At 33.5% G+C, this 16801-nt stretch overlaps 3 protein-coding genes across 4 annotated transcripts; 2 read left to right on the top strand and 1 right to left on the bottom strand.

Moving 5' to 3' along the window:
* The first annotated feature begins 1404 nt into the window (after positions 1–1404).
* Positions 1405–2481, top strand: LOC125210817. Of its 2 annotated transcripts, none has more exons than XM_048110414.1 (2): positions 1405–1873; positions 2191–2481. In XM_048110414.1, exons 1-2 carry the CDS (start codon positions 1574–1576, stop codon positions 2212–2214), a joined length of 324 nt encoding a protein of 107 aa, XP_047966371.1. In that variant the 5' UTR covers positions 1405–1573; the 3' UTR covers positions 2215–2481. The 2 variants fall into 2 exon arrangements, with proteins under 2 accessions (XP_047966371.1, XP_047966369.1); XM_048110412.1 differs by having other exon boundaries at positions 2180–2481.
* A 2483-nt stretch (positions 2482–4964) lies between these two features.
* LOC125216142 lies at positions 4965–6007 on the top strand. Its single transcript, XM_048117776.1, has 2 exons — positions 4965–5576; positions 5703–6007. The coding sequence occupies exons 1-2, from the start codon at positions 5033–5035 to the stop codon at positions 5705–5707; spliced, it is 549 nt and encodes a 182-aa protein (XP_047973733.1). The 5' UTR covers positions 4965–5032; the 3' UTR covers positions 5708–6007.
* Positions 6008–12593: 6586 nt separating this feature from the next.
* LOC125208866 (aluminum-activated malate transporter 8-like) lies at positions 12594–14819 on the bottom strand. The gene is made up of 5 exons (XM_048108361.1): positions 14570–14819; positions 14245–14385; positions 13856–14128; positions 13582–13712; positions 12594–13291 (listed from the first exon to the last, which is right to left on the bottom strand). Exons 1-5 carry the CDS (start codon positions 14817–14819, stop codon positions 12746–12748), a joined length of 1341 nt encoding a protein of 446 aa, XP_047964318.1. The 3' UTR covers positions 12594–12745.
* Between the last annotated feature and the right edge of the window lie 1982 nt (positions 14820–16801).

Below are 16801 nucleotides of genomic sequence, written 5' to 3'. Positions count from 1 at the left end.
AAACAAATAAAATAAAAGTATCTTTTATTTCATTCCACCATCAACCTAATTTTCAAAAAAAATAAAATGGCGTTTTGATAGTCAAATGAGATTCAAACATTTAAAGTTCATAGTTGATATCAACATTTGAAGTTAGCAAGAAAATATTACAACATGTTATAGGAAGTAAGTTAGCATTATGAGCAAAAAAAAAGGTCCCATTTTCCTTATTAAGAAATGGAAATATAGAATTATGTTAATTGCAGCATAAACGGCACAACTGTAGAAGCGGCTGAGGCTTCCGTTGACGGTTTTTGTAAGGCGTTGAGCTTTTTGAATAATTTGTAATTGTTCGCTATTTCTTCTTTTTTATTCAAACTATGTTCGTCAATAATATTATCCGTAATCCTCGCGCTTTTTCGTTTCATTCCGTTTTTTAGTCAACATTGTTTGTCAGTAATATTATCCAACAAAATCTGTCGATAATTACTAATGCCTAATGGTTTATTGCCAGTTTGTGAATCTATCGAATAAACTTCAATTTTATTATCTCTGAGCCCTTGTCGCATGCTTTTTTCGTTTTATTTATTTTTTACTCAAAGTTTCTATCGCATGCATAATGCATTTATTTGTCGGGTGTGTTACCGGATTGCACCAAGAGGACGACCAAGGAAGGCTGCGGAACAGCGACGAAAACCTAGTGTTGGGAACTAGGGATTTCGAAAGAGACGTAAACCGGATGGGGAAAAGAGAGAGGGTTTTGGAAATTGATAATTATATTTTTTATTTTAAGTCATGCGTCTGCCAAAGTGATCGTCGATAATAGCGTTATTTTTGGGCATGTCGTGCTTTTTTGTTTTCATTTTATTTTGAGTCAACACTGTCTCAGCAGCGACGAGCATCATCGACTCTCGTTGCTCGCTGTTGGGTCCATTGAGATTTGAGATAAAATATACTCCCTCCAATCTCCTGCCCTATAATAATAGCTAACCATCCTTTTTTCTCCATCCCAAAGCTATAGTTCACTTTCCTTATTAAGTTTGCATTAACTTCAAATGGCATAGTTCAGTATCCATTACTTTAATTTCAAATGTTAAATTCGCAATTACCTTCAGCCAAATAAATTTATTTAATCTAGGAACCTAACATTAACAAGGACAGACACGATTAAACGCGGAATTTCGAAATGAAGATGTAAATTTGATAAATTCCAACTTTTGACAAAATATAATTTACAACGATGATTTTAGTTGAGGCTCGGATTTAGGGGGAAAAACAAACTCAATTGAGAGAAAATCACGTGACTTATCTCTAGTTTGTTTTATACATGGAAAGTGACAAGGTTTTCATCATGATTCATAGATAATAAGGGTATGTTTGGTAGCCCCATAAAAGTCATAAAAGACCATAAAAGGACTTCTTCTTCCTCCTTCTCATACGTTTGGTAGATATCAGATTTATCTGCAAACCCGGTAGAAAAAATCCGGATCTTGCAGGATTTGAGATTAGATTCAGCCTTTGAGGCATTCCACTATCCGAGACAAAAGCAGGTATTATTTTTTCTCAACTTGTCTGATACCTGATTTGTAGCTTCATGCCTAATTTGCCCTCCCTTCCACCACTATTCGACATCTACAACTGCATACCCATAACCACAAGACAAAGACACTGCTTCACGGTGGTGCCGCCGTCGTGGCTCGCGTGGAGCCCCAACTGCCAAGGCGGCACGACGCTTGGATGCCCGCTGCTGAGCGATTTCGGCTGCAATGTGCCGTCGCCGGAGCCGCACCCCACGAACCGGTTTTTATCGGATAGTGGTGGAAGGGAGGGCGGAGTAGAGGAGAATTGGGGAGTCTTTGAGGAGGATTTTGCTCCTGTCAATCTCCGTTGTCCTGTGAGTAGTGTTATCATAAATACTTGCAAAGTTGGGCATAATTTGAAAGAGGTCTGTTGTCTACTTCTCATGAGCAGATTTATGGAGTCTCTTATTGATTCATTTTGTGACTCGTGAGCATAGTATATTTCTGTAATTTTGTGAAATTCTTTGGTTTACTTAACATCTACATTTGTAGTCAATGTTATGAATTTGCCATCATGAATCAGCATTTCTACTTGGTGCAACCTTGTTTCTTTGTTTACGGTTGCTATTTCGGTGCAATAGTGATGAAACTGAATAGCTTGTACTCTTATGATTGAATAGCCTTTTTGCAGTTGGGAGGACCCCTAAGGCGATAGAGAAGGGGGGCGAAGAGAGGGAGGGAGAGGCAGAGAAGGGAGACGAAGTGAGGGAGGGAGAGGCAGCGGGGTCACGAGGAAGAAGAGAGGGAGAAGAGAGTCATTTGCCTTAAAAAAGGAAGGACATAAATGGTAGCACAATGTTTAGTATGACTTTCCAGTAAATTGACTTTGGCCTACCAAACAATGATTTAGGCTAAAAAAGGTGTGTACCAAACATCATTAAAGCCAACATTAATAATCTAAAATTGTTGTAATTCACGTTAACTGGGATTCCAGTAAAAGCCCAAGCTTGCTACCAATCATGCCCTAAAAATATACGCTATGTTAAAAAATAAATTATCTAAAAAATTCTTAATAACTATGAAAATAAATTAGAAAGACGCATAAAATAAATAAATAAATAAATTCCTTCTAATATTTTTAATCATTTGATTAATTGCCAAAAAAAATCCATTTAGAAAAATATGCATCACCCTACTATAATTAATATCTCAATAATTTCATAAGTTATGAGCCATTGGAATCCACTTTAAGTTATTAACAAAATTTCAAATGTCAAAGCTAAGTCACAGCGGCCTTGAGCCTAAGAAATTTATTTAATTTATATATCAAGATTAGTTTGAGAGTGGAAGCTAATATTGAACATAATCTGATGACTTCCTAGTTTCGATAAAAATATAAATTAGACATAATTTAGCAAGGATGTTGCCAATAGTTGAGGCTCAGATTTAGGACAAAAATAAACTGAATTGAGAGAAAGCATGCCCCTTATCTTAAGTTTGTTTTAAACATGACAAGTTAGTGCCAAGTAATTAGCATGATGATTGTAAGATGAAAAAGTATACCAATGAGATAAAATTCAAGAATCTAGCTTATCTATATATAGAACATGCATCTGATGAAGAAATTAGAAAATGATACTCCTACATATATATGAAATTAAAATAGAATTACAGAAGAGATGAGAAATACTCCATAAGGAGAGCTTAATGTGAGAAAGTGAGATACAGAGCAAGAGAGAGACTGAGAGAGATACGATAGATATGAGACAAAAAAAAAATCACACTACATTTATTTATTAATTCATTCTTATAAGGTATTTCATCCTTTTTAATTCATAGATCATAAAAATAAATGCTATATTGAAAAAATAAATCAAATTAAATAAAAATTTCATTTCGAGAAATATATATGCGTCACCCTACTATAATTTATCAATAATTTCGTAAGTTGTGGGCGTTTGGAAAAAAAAATCCACTTTAAACTATATATATAGTGCTAGTATGATTTACTTTCTCCATGAAAAGGGACGTAGAACAAGGAATGTTGGGACTTTTCTGGCTCACACGGTTAATAAAATGGAAATCTATAATACTATATATTTGATAAATTTGAATTTAGTTTAATATATTTATCACTTATACCCAAATCCCATTAATCCCATTCCCTGATAAATCTTCTAGACAAACAGACTGCAGTTACAACTTACAATCAAGCAAATCATGTCCTATTAAATATTATTCTGTTTTTGTATTTTATTTCATTTTCGATGTATGCTTTGTGAATTCTGTAATCACAGTATATAGATGATGTGTATATATCAATGAATTGAACAAATAAATAGATGGAACAGACAAATGCTGGAGATAAACCAATTATATCTCTATAACGCTTTATCAACAAGTGGCAATATTTTCCCAAAATCACGAATAAATCGCAATTTAAGAAAGGGGAGAAATAAGTTGTCAATTTAAAAAGTAATGTTATAATTGCTTGTGTTTTCCGTTTTCATTTTTCTAATTGAGTGAGTACATTTTGTTGGGAAACTTGGGAAGGGAATATTACTAAAGTAGTGCGTGGACAGATATATCAAAATTTTGCTTGATTGAATTTGGTGGGGTACAAAAATCAAAATCAAATTGATTAAGTTTATCTCATACTACTTAGTACTTATTCTCGTGTTCAATCTTTCAAATAAACGAGTTTTAATACTTAATTAAAGATTTTGAGTAGAAAGTTGGACGTGTGTCTTTATGTAGGAGTCTATTTACTAATTATTATTGACTGAGTATGTGGTGTGGACCATACATTTTTATTATAAAGTTAACAATTGGAAAGTGAAATTATAGGATTGTTTTTAGTAAAAAAATTGAACACATTCTTATGTGGCGTGTGAAAAAAATGAAAGAGCCTGACCAATTGTCTAAGGTCTTCCAACTCACTCGTCAACAAGTGAGGAATCCATGTCGTCAATGACTAGAGGTGTCAATTGGGTTAGACCGACCTCGCTAGAAGCCCACTAAAGTACTTAACTCTAATTAACCCTGTCATACGTGGAAGAAAAAAAAAATGTGCTCCCATAATAGATTGGATTTGTGACTTCCTAATTTGTTTGTACTCTTATGTCTTTTAATAATGAACACGTAGTTACTCTCTGAAAAAATCACAACCCCTAATCAATGGGGACATGATTAATAATGATATACACATAAAACGAAACAAAAAAAAAATGAAATACAAGTCGTGTCACATTAAAAATTGAAACTAAATCATTACTTTTAATTAAAAAAAAATAGTTGTGGAGCTGAGCGGTGATTATATTGGCCACATTGTTTGCTTGGAATCCAAGAAATTACCAGAAAGCACCCTCTCGAAGCTACTCCGAAGCCCCACACAATCTGCACGATTATTTATTAAATTCCCCATTTAATCCCCACGCCACAATTTATTGCCACCTATATCCCCTCTAAACCCACTCCCTTTCCCTTCCTATATAAAAACCCCCTCCTTTTTCCCGTGAATACGACGCGGATTCATGGTGGACCACGGCGTTTTCCCGGTCTCCTTCTTCGACGGCGAGCGGGAGATGGACATCGGTGACGTCAGACTCACCCCTGCCATGGACTACAAGTCCTTCCAGCTGATTCTCAGCGAAATGATCGGGATCTCGCCCAATCAGATCTCGATATACCTCGTCAGTCGGAGGAGGACCAGGAAATCGCCGTTTTCCGACGATCGCCGCCGAATTCCGGTCACCGGTAAGGCGAACTTCGCCGCGATTTGCCGCCTGAAGGAGTGCTGCTTCCTCGTCATTCTGAAGCGGTCGCGCAAGTCGAGGAGCCGCAGGGAGAGGATGATCGGCGGCGGAGGAGCCGATTTCGCGGCTCGGATCGCTCAGCCGGAGCCGCATCTGGTCCTGCTTAGGAGGAGTCAACCGGCGCCGCTGTGCGGAGGAGGAGGCGCGGAATTGCAGTTTCCGAGAGGCGATTTGTTTGATCCGACGTGGCTGGCGGTGGACGGAAGCGGAGATCGCGGCAAGGCCTTCTGCGAGGAGTGCTGGAACGCGGAGAAGAACGGAGGTACGACATCGTTTCACCACTGCATCAATGATGCCGTGGTAACTCAATTCGCCACGCGATTAGGGCCGATTAATCGGCCGAATAAATGCTATTAAAAGCAATTAACTCTATATTTTGCGTGAATAGATTAGATTAACTATTTCTGGAAATCGGGCTCTAATGAGCCATGATCTGATGGGTGCGGCCCATGGCAACACCGTGGGCGCGAGCTCCGTACGTAGGCAGCTTCATCTGCGTGATGACATTGCGATTGACCATTATGCCACTGGGCCTATTAACGGTTATTTTGTTCTTTTGCTATTTCAGAAGGGTAATATTGTAAATTAACGGTTGGATTAATATTGAAGATCTTAGATATGAATTTCAATGATATTATCTTATAATTTTTTATGTATCATGATAATGTTATGGTGGATTTAGATTTCGTTTTATATTTCTTGGTTGAACGAATTTTTGTTTTGGGAAGTTTGAAAGTTGAACGACCATAACAAAATCAACCCTCTCTTCTCTATTATTCTACTTATGTGGACCCACTTTTAGATTTATTGACGGATTTAGTGTGATTTTCTGTTACTCAAATCTTAGTCTAATTTTCTTTTTATTATTTACAGTTGTCAATAAAGAAAACTTACTTTTTTATGTGAATAGTACTTTTTGTACTCATTAACTAGGAATTATTATAGTAAATGGAATACTAAAAGCAGATTAAGTAACAATTTCCAAAGAAAGTTTTTTTTTTCCACCGTCCCAAAAAAGTAATTTATTTTATTGTTTTAGTCCATTCTATCAAATTAGTCCATTTCTATTTTTGAATATTTTTGGTTGATTTGGCTCTGGTGATAATTGACATAGTAACCTTACCTAAAACATGTATTACTCCCTCAGTCCATGAAGGGGGTATTCGGTTTGCAAGATTGTATCCGAATTAAATTTGTAATGTGTTTGGTTCATGAAATTCAACCCCACAACTCAATCCTAGATGGATAATCATGGGATAATTAGTCATAGCTAACTCCATAAGATTAAAATAGTCTAACAACTCAATCCTAGATTGTATCTTGATATTATTTTATCTTGAAAACCGAACACTATCGAAATGTTGTCTATATTTGCTCTACCAAGTTTTAAAAAATGTGAAGAAAAGTGAGGGAAAAAAGTTAGTAGAATGTGGATCTCACATTTATATATTAATTTTATAATAGAATATGAATGTAATGAATTAGTAGAAAGTGGGGTCCATTTAAAAAAAAAAAAAAAGAGCAAAATGAACAACATTTCACAGATGGACTGAAATTGAAAAACTAGACAATATTTTACGGACCAAGGGAGTATTACTTAGTGAGGAAGATTTAGTAACATATTCCAAAGAAAGCTTTATATAAAGAAATAACATAACACAAAATATTATCCACATGAATAACTATGGGCTATATAGGGTTCACTAGTAAATTTACAAAAAAGAATTAGTGGAAGCTATAATTATAATACATGGGCTATGAATAGTTTCACCTTTAGCTATTTAATGGATTACTATATCCACCTTTTGGGCTTACAAATTAACATTCAACCTCAGATTTGAGCCAGGCCCATATCCATTAAATGATTAAATCCATCCAACCGAACTGATTCAAGTAATTCATCCCTTTTCAACAATAAATTTATTATCAAAATACCATAAATTTATAAGTCGCCGAACAAAATTATGAGTATGTTATTTAATTTTTTATTGTATGATTAAAAAATTTTGAAGAGCCATTCGATCGAAATCCAATTCTGAAATTTAACTTGAGGTTTCGAGTTGAAATCCTTTCAACTGTTTGGTTTAATTCAACTTTGTGATCAGTTTGGTTTCACATTTACTACTAATTTTATTGTGTTACTTGGGTTATTACGGTTGTAGCAATTAATTAGTTGATTAAAAAGAAAAGATTTAATCCCCCGCCCTTAAAAAAATCATTTTTCTTATAATCATTGTATCAGAATTTAAAAGCAAAGATATAGAAAAGTAGATTCCTAAATGCACTATCTATTGCGTTTATTTGATAAATATTATTAGCAGACTATAGTCCAAAATTTCGCCTTGATATCATAAGTAGGCTTATTGAAAGAATTGATCAAAACAAGCAAAGATGATGCCTAATCATGATTTAATTAAAACATAAAGACATGGCTGGCAAACTTAGTGGATTGATTAATTGGAAGCATAACACTTACTTTAATACTTTAATGTGGTTTTTAGGTCACTCAAACTGTTTGCCTCCTTAATTTGTAAGCATAAAGCGTTAATTGTAGTTTTTATTTTTAATTGAATAAAAGCCTCGAAACACCAATAGCGGTCATCAAAAAAGTTTCAACCCAACCAAAACACGGACAACAAAATTCACCAAACTAGAACAAACAACAAGCCAACAAACAAAGATACAAAAGAAACGAACACCAAAACCACGACCAACACACCTCCCGTCAACAAAGAAAGCAACAAAGAGGCAAAAGCAACACCACTGCCAAAAGCCAAGAACTATCCCAACCGTAAGCAAAAAGAGGCGAGATGAAGTTCACCTTTGTAACATTTGGCAAGTGGTATTGATTCTTTGACAACTTCCAGACCATCTTCTAGCTTTGACCAGCTAGTCACACATTTCTTCTGGTAGGAAAGGAAAGTTCGGGCACCACCCAATTTAATTCATGAGCAGTGTGTCCACAAAATGAGTCTTTTTTCAACATCCCAATTTGGTTCAAATTTTGGAAAATCACTTGTAGTTTAAGTCACAGTTTGGAGTCATTTGTAAAAATTACCCAAATTTTTGAAAATGCTAGGAGTAGTATTTATAATGAAAATCCAAATGATTTTATTAAAACTATTTTTTTAGCTGATTTTTTTTATCACAGCCTGAAACTCTGCGGTTTGTAATTGGATATATAATATAATGTGATTTATTTTACTTAATTTGAGATATTTTATAAACAGCATAATTTTCTTTATATCTTGATATTAATACAATCAAATGATTTATTTATCTATATATGAGTTCGTCTCCAACCCTAGTTAGGAGAAAAGCAAGTTCTTACGCGTTCTAGCTAGCGTTAGGTATCTTGATACTTTAATTTTTCTTTTTATTACTAATGGATTTTGATATCCAAAAAGATTTTCTATCTAGTGGATGAGATTTTATTTATTTATTCATATATATGATGGAGAGTAACATGTCACACACATACACAAATAAATTCAATATAATACAAAAACTTATCTGATTAGCACCCTCTCATTGATTAAGATTTATGAAATGATAATTCTACTCTGATCAGTACTTATAAACTGATATTCTTATCACTTAGAGTTCAATTGTATTTGAAAATTGAATATAATACTAAATATATCTTGACCCATAATTACTTATAAATGTTGATGATTTTTTTTAGAGAATTTCAATGAATGTATATGTTAATAGACGATTTATTTAATTAAATTCCAAACAAATCTCACCTTCTGTCTCTTCATATATAGATATGGATTATGCACTTATAAAACTTTCCTAAATTTTTTTATTCATATTATGAATCAAATGCGAGCTCAAAATATTTGAATTTGATTTGTCCCATTTATAAAGTTGTGTAGAGTTGCATGTTGTGGAAGTGAGCTCTGATTATTCAGATTGGTTTGAATCTAACTTGTTGCTTTTGGATGCTTATAATCATATTAGGACAAGCTGACGTAATGCAATCGCACTCATCTATACATGTCTGAAAATCTATCTCTCTCTCTGTCATTTTATTTGTTTTTATTTATTAATGCAAATTTGAAGTAACTCTTACTAAAACTTCATCCACGTTTATAGCATTTCATTTCTCTAAGATATAACGATTTTGGAAAGTGTTTGCATGGATCATTATATTGGAACTTTTGAGGGCCATGTTCTTAATTGACTTGATGGTTAAGGTGGTGTGGGGTTATTAATGATATGTCTCCACAGATGGATCATTAATATCATAGAAAAAATTTCGTGTATCCAAATAGTCCATGAGATGACATTAAACATGAAAATTCAGTTTTTTTTGTCAAAATTTCAAAAGGGAGCAAAACATAATGATATTACCAAATAAAACTTTATTGAAAATAATTGATAACAAGATATTAATTAATTATACTATATATCCCCTTTTAGGAAGTTTAACAATAGTATAAATATACTATCTCCCTAGTTAATTATATTGCTAATCAACATGGACAACCACCATCAATCTTTTCACCTAACTAGAACAATCCAAATCTATGATCGATTAGTACATGTGTTCCTGTACTAGTAAAAGTGAATCCCACGTCATCCAATTAATTTTATCAATCACATGGGTTAATCATGCTTAAGAATGTTAATTAACAAGTCATAATAGTGATTCTAGAATATGCCTTCATGCACACTGCAATTTGGGTGGTGGAGATTGTCAGTGATGAGACAGAGATACAACAAATAATTTTAAAATTAATAAGTACATCTACTTTTCAAAATTTCAGACGAAATAAAAAAAAATATGCAAGTTGATCTGTGAGGCTATAGATCATCTTAAAATAAATAAGTTGGTCAGAGAATTGCAGTGGGATCTTAATTTGGGACAAAAATTGTTGTACCATCGAAACTATATTAGGTTATAAAAGTATATATTAAAAAAAGTGCAACTAGTTGTATTGTGGCGTCAATTTTAGACTTTCTGAAAAATAAAAGGTGCGATTAGTGGTGCCCAAATGATTTTTTCAGACCCATTAATTAGTTTCTGCAATTAATTAAAATATAGGTTTGAATTAAATTAATATTCTTTTTGTCTTCCATCAAACCTTTTTGTCTTTTATATTGACTAATTAAATCAAGAAAGATTGATTAGGACTAATCTTTATTGGATTTCAAGTCTGCTACGGAGGTCGTACTAATAGCTACATTTTTTGGTCGGTTTAGTGCTTTCCATCCCATCATAAACCACCCATTAATTTATGTTTTGTTTCATTTGTTAATAAATGTCGTGTCTTAATTTTGTTCTTAATTAATGGTATCAAATTATACTGAAATTGTACATAGATTTTATCTATAATCAGTGCACAAAGTGAGAATTGACCTTTGATCTTACGAGGAAATAGTGTAACGTGTATTTGATTTTTTTTCTATTTATACTATAAAGTTTGAAGAATTAAGAATTTAGTAGTCACATTCGACAATGAAAAAACTAGAAAAAATAATTTGATTTTCTTCACTTTAAAATGTATAATCTTATACGTGTGGCAATGTATCCGAGTTCCCCGGTTGCACAACTAAGGCAGCATGAATAACACGTATATTAATTAACACTAAATTGGACAAATATAAAGTAGGAAAATTTACAATATTAGTGGTTAATATGAAGAAGTTAAAAGTCAACCATCATTGACATTTCATTTTCAACTAGACATGGAGACATTAGGTGATTCTTAGGCAATGTAGTTGGCTGGCGTTGTCTTTTACTAAGTTTTATTTTGTTGGAATATTATCGTGTTGTCATTTTTTTTATCTTAGCTCTTGAAATTTGGCTTTTAACCACTTGTCTCAAATCTTTGCTTGCTGAGTATTGTTTCGAGCATTTTCAACTAATAAAAAAAATAGAGACATTTTTAATTTATTTTTGGTATATTTTTGAATGACTATATGTTCTTCAAAACAAGGAATTACCTATATGTTGTTAAATAACACATGATCTTAACTAGATGTTCAATTTTCCACATAATTAATATTGTTTGGACTGAAAAATAAAATTGCAAACTTCAGCAAACATACTTGACAATAAATACTCATCCTATTTTTGACACGTTCTTACTAATATATGTATGAATATTTGACACGTTCAACCTATACTATTATATTTATGGCAATGAGACTTCCAATTAATATTCTGCTAAGGCCAAAAACTTGAGGTCAAATACTAAAGAGTTTCAAAAGTGAAATATTTGCAAGGACCAGAGCTGAATAGACACTTCAATGTTGACTTAAAAGAATAGGATCATTATATAGAGAGTTTTTGGCTTTTTAAACCAAAACATTTCTTCGAATTCCGATTTTTCCCATAAACTATGAGATTTGTTTTTAAAACCACGAACTTTCATTTCGTTAGGATTTTCCCCCGGCGGGTCAACGACGAAACCCGGGTTGTCTACATGTCAATTTTAATCCTATTTGTCACTAAATTGATTACTTGGATCCTATTTGGCACAATATTACATATAGTCACAATTATTACATAACAAATGACAACTTTTGAATAAAAAACACAACTTTAACATTTTGAATTATGCTATTCGGGTCAGGTTGGGAAAATCCTAACGAAATGAAAGTTCGTGATTTTAAAAATAAATCTCATAGTTAATGGAAAAAATCAGAATTCGGAGAAAGGTTTTGGTTTAAAAAGCTAAAAACCCTTATATATATTGGTATCACTTGACTTATCAATTAACAGAATGCATAGATATTTTCCTTATTTGTGAAATTTAAAGTCCTTATAATGGGATCATTCTCTATCGTGCTAATCAATATTCGGTGCTAGAAGTTATACCCAAATATAATTTTAAAAAGTCAAAAGTTCAATTAAATAATTTACATGTGGATACCAAAAAGTGGTTAGATTAATCTTACAAACATTTGCTACGTGGCCGATGTTTGAAAATACTCTAAACTTGCGTTAGAAATATATTGTATCTATCGTCACTTTATCTATTTAAAATAGGGTATAAATTATACACCCAAGTTAATTATTTTAAGAGTTTGATAACAATTTTAATTTGATAGATACATAATGAAGGCCTCATGCTTATTTATATGTGAATCTTTAAGTTATAGTATAATCGTGTGATTAATAGAGATGAGATCATTTTAGAACTATCTTAAAATAAGAAATTTGAGAATTAAAATTCGTATAAGAAGTATCAGTATATGACTACAATTTTCGTATTTTCATATATAGGAAAATCAAATAAGCATTATAGAATTTGGCTCTTGAATATACATTATTTAATTAATCGGACTTATACGTATACATCATCGACCAAATTGTATAAAAATACACGGTCTCATGCATAAGTACTGCGACACTTATAGTATATTTGAACACTAAGCTAAATTAAACACTAAAAATAATAAATAAATAATAATTAATCAAGTAGTAATTATGTTCTTCTCCGGCAACTCCGCCTGAATCTCAACCACCACATGCTCACCATCATCCACAGGGCTAACAATCCCACGCCGATGAGCCTCGGTCGTCTTCACGCCCTCGAAACCCGCCTCCCTCGCAAGGTCGCCGACCGCCGCCGCGATTGCGTCGGCGAATCCAATGACGTCGATGAGCACCGACGCGGCGACGAGCAGCGGCGCCACCTCCTGCAGGTCCGAGGAGTTCTGCAGCACGCTCCGCAGCCGGTCCGCCGCCGCTTTGGCGCTCTGCAAGTGCGCCTCCGGCCGCCTCATTTTTTTCATTGCGGCGGCGATTTCGGCGAGCGCCTTGCCGGATTCCGTGCTCATTTGCCGGATTTGGGCGGTGAACTCCGACGGGGCGAGGGGTTTGGAAGTAATTGTGTTTGTGTTTAGGGATTCGATTAGGCATGCGCATTCCCTTGTTAGACCTCCGATTTTGGAGTATTGCTTCCATGGATGCTTCAATTTGAACTTGCCGTGGGGAGGCTCCCACCATGCAAAATTTGCCTACACACAATTAACAATTTTGACACAAAATTAATTAATTTATAATACCGAATCTAACTCATCACTATATTTGGATTTAAACTGAAAAATGACTCACACAATGGTGTATTTTAGACTTTAAATTTGGATCAATTCGATACAAGGCTACTCCAACCCGACAATTCAAAGGGGATCTCATTTTTATGTTCCAACTAACCAAGAACATAAATGGAAGTGTCCTAGAAAAGTACTATCTCCGTCCGTCTATTATGTTATCGACAAAATAAAAGGTCACTAATTTATATACTCACCAATGATTCCTCCGTAGCCTTGGAATTAAGCACGCTTTTATAGCTTTTGAGAAGCGATTTCTCGACATTCGTCCCACTTGAATCCTTGCTACTCTCATCCCCACCACAAGCCAAAAGTTCACCTCCAAATCCTGTTAACAAAAAACAAAATAAAATTAACACAATTAATTTTTTAGAAAATTCTCACTTAAAGAATCCAACAACGTGATTACCATTGCCATTGTCTCCTATTCCTTCTAAGAAGAAAAAGACACATCTAAAATTCAATAAATACCTTGCAAAAAAGCAGCAAGCTTCTCAATATTTCCAGCAACGAGGAAATGCAGATCCCGACCCGCCCAAACCGGGCAAACGAATATGGATATGATCATACAAGTCGCCCCGCCTATGAGTATAGTCGACAGCCTCTGATGGGCCAGCTCCAGTATCTGCTCGACCCGATAACCCGACACCGCCACAAGGCTGAATGTCAGTATGAATATCAACACCCCATAATCATACTTCCTCTTCACATTTGGAATAAACCTTGTAAATGTAGAAACCGCAGCTGCATTTGCATTATAGCCATTAATTAGTTTTAAATATTTGTCGATTAATTGATTTGTTACGGACCAAATTAGTCTGTAAACTACACAATAGTTATATATCTTTAACAATTTGTACCTAGAGAGAAGACCAGAAGTCCGAGAACCACGGGCTCGCCTTTCTCGCCGCAGGCACCTGCCAAATACTCGGCCCCGACACCCAATGCCCCGGCTAGCAGCGTCGCGCAGCCTCTGTTTATGCTTTTCGATAGCGTCCCGCCTGGTTCAAATTTGAAATATTTATAAATTAAGTTGAAATGTTACATGTTGCAATTTTAAGATATCCACTGTTAAATGTCGCATTTCACTTTCAGTACTACTAGTTAACTCATTATACTCAGATTTTATTAGTGTAGAACTAATATGCAAAAGTAGAATTCATATTCAACTGAATTTTTACTCACCGACTGTGAATTCGAAGACAACGACGACGGTTAAGACTGCCCACATCCCGGCTTGTCCAAAGCCGTTGTAGAGTGGCCGGAAGTAGTAGAAGAAGGAGACTAGTGTCAAAGCCAATCCGACTTTGGTGGAGTGAATGATCCTTCTTGGATCTTCTTCTCCAATTTTCTTTATTTTCTTGATGAATTCATGGAGTTTTGAAGGAATGGAGGCCATGTATGATTTCTCTTGGCTTTGTGAGTTCATCTCCATGATACAGATATTTTTTTTTGAGATGGAGAGAGAAGCTCAAGAAAGTGATGATGATATGGTGATTTATGGTGAACTTCCAACTTATATAGGCAAAGTAGGAGATGATAGTGTGAGTTTTGCGTGTTTGTGTGTGAGAGAGAAAGTGGAGTAAATGTAACCATGGCATGATTTCACAGCTATACAAAGTGGAGTGATTTGTTTTAGAGTGAATTACATGTTTAGGCTCTATATTTTCAGCGACAAACATTTGCGGTCCCTATACTTACAAAATATTATTTGCGGTCTCCATACTATACCAATTGCTCGTTTCAGGTGCTTTTTCACTTTTTGACCAAATTTTATGACAAAAACACCCCCAAAAGTCTAAAGAACATTTTTGTACACTCACCTCCAAAAATAGGTACTTATTTTGATATTTATGTTAATTTAGATACTTTAACCGTGATTTACATTTTATTCAAATATTTTTTGTTTGGATTGGTTATAGTATAAAATATATGCGTAGTTTTAATCTTGGATTTTAACTTAATAAATTCGATTTATCATAAAGCACATATTCTATTTCATCAAACTAAGATGAATCAATTAAAATGAAATTTATAAAAAAAATGATTCACATTTTAAAAATATTTAGAAATCTTTAAAATATTGTGGCTTTTAAGCACAACTAATTTAATAATATATTAATATTTCAAAAGTATAGAGTAATAGCAATTAAAAATAACATTATATTGGTGTTGTTTTTTTATTGCCTACTAGGTTGCTTCTTCCTGAAGCTCAAAATCTTTTTAATTTTTGTCGGTTACTCTCACAGATTCAGCCCTTCTCATTCATTCAACAATGACCATTTACTCTCCTGTAGAATTTCTACAAGGGCTAAACATAATTTGTAAAATTTGAAAAAAAATTGAAGAAGAAAAACTGGAAAAAATAAAATAAAATTGGGTAGGCGCTTAAGCCACACCCTTCTTTTTTGCTAGTTCTGCTCATAACCAATCCAAACAAAAATTATTCGAATAAAACACAAATCATAGTTAAAGTACCCAAACTAACATAAATATCAAAATAAATACCTACTTTTAGAGTGTACAAAAATGCCCTATAGGTTTTTGGGGGCGTTTTTGTCCAAAAATATGGTCAAAAAGTGAAAAAGCACCTGAAATGAGCAAGTGGTATAGTATGGTGACCGCAAATGATATTTTGTAAGTGTAGGGACTGCAAATGTTCGTCGCTAAAAGTATAGAGTCTAAAAATGTAATTCACTCTTTGTTTTATATATGAAATTGAGGAAAACATAGTTCTTTTTAAGTTACAAGTCATATTCGCATTTGCATTTACTAGAACTATTAAATTTGAAAGGAACATCTTACTAATTAATTAAAGTGAGTTTTGTTTGAATATCTTGATGAAAAAACCTTCTATTCTATAGAATGCAAATTTTAGTACTCCTATGCATAACTAATTTTGTACTACTTTTATATCTACTATCGCTGTTTAGAGATGATTTTATTTTCGTACTTCCATTATCAATTGAGTAGTAGATGGAACTAGTTTTTATATAAAATTGTTAAAATAAAAGAAAGAGAAAATGAGATTAAAACTGAAAAAGGAGTAGTATTATTTTTCGTATATAAATTAAAATATAAGATTATGGCTTTTAGTTTATACTAATTTTCTAAAATTTCAATAGGTGTGAATCTAAGTTGTACTTAAATATAATTCATTGTTAATTAAAATCAATAATTTGAGTTGAATTGCAATTGTGGTTCCAACCGATCATAATTGCATAAATATTCACTCTTTTCATTATCTTTATTTACTTTTCTAGAATTGTACTAGCTGAAACTATAATCATATGGTAATGAGTCCGAATTACTGAATTTTACTCCAAATACTAAAGTGAGGTACATTTGATACTGAGTACTCATGATTATAATATATTTTATTGATAATGAATTAATTAATTCTAAATGTTTTATGTT

The sequence above is a fragment of the Salvia hispanica genome, chromosome 3 (genome assembly GCF_023119035.1).
Source record: "Salvia hispanica cultivar TCC Black 2014 chromosome 3, UniMelb_Shisp_WGS_1.0, whole genome shotgun sequence".
In the NCBI taxonomy this organism is placed as follows: Eukaryota; Viridiplantae; Streptophyta; class Magnoliopsida; order Lamiales; family Lamiaceae; genus Salvia; species Salvia hispanica.
This window is presented reverse-complemented; position numbering and strand designations above follow the sequence as displayed.

Bases quoted from the DNA above. Each gene is read 5' to 3' on its own strand.
- LOC125210817 (XM_048110412.1), top strand. From the start codon at position 1,574: ATGCCTAATTTGCCCTCCCTTCCACCACTATTCGACATCTACAACTGC. The intron at 1,874-2,179 runs GTGAGTAGTGTT...ATGATTGAATAG, and splicing joins CTGTCAATCTCCGTTGTCCT to CCTTTTTGCAGTTGGGAGGA.
- LOC125216142 (XM_048117776.1), top strand. From the start codon at position 5,033: ATGGTGGACCACGGCGTTTTCCCGGTCTCCTTCTTCGACGGCGAGCGG.
- LOC125208866 (XM_048108361.1), bottom strand. From the start codon at position 14,819: ATGGAGATGAACTCACAAAGCCAAGAGAAATCATACATGGCCTCCATT. The intron at 14,129-14,244 runs GTACAAATTGTT...ATGCAAATGCAG, and splicing joins ACTTCTGGTCTTCTCTCTAG to CTGCGGTTTCTACATTTACA. The intron at 13,292-13,581 runs GTGAGTATATAA...AATTGTGTGTAG, and splicing joins AGGCTACGGAGGAATCATTG to GCAAATTTTGCATGGTGGGA.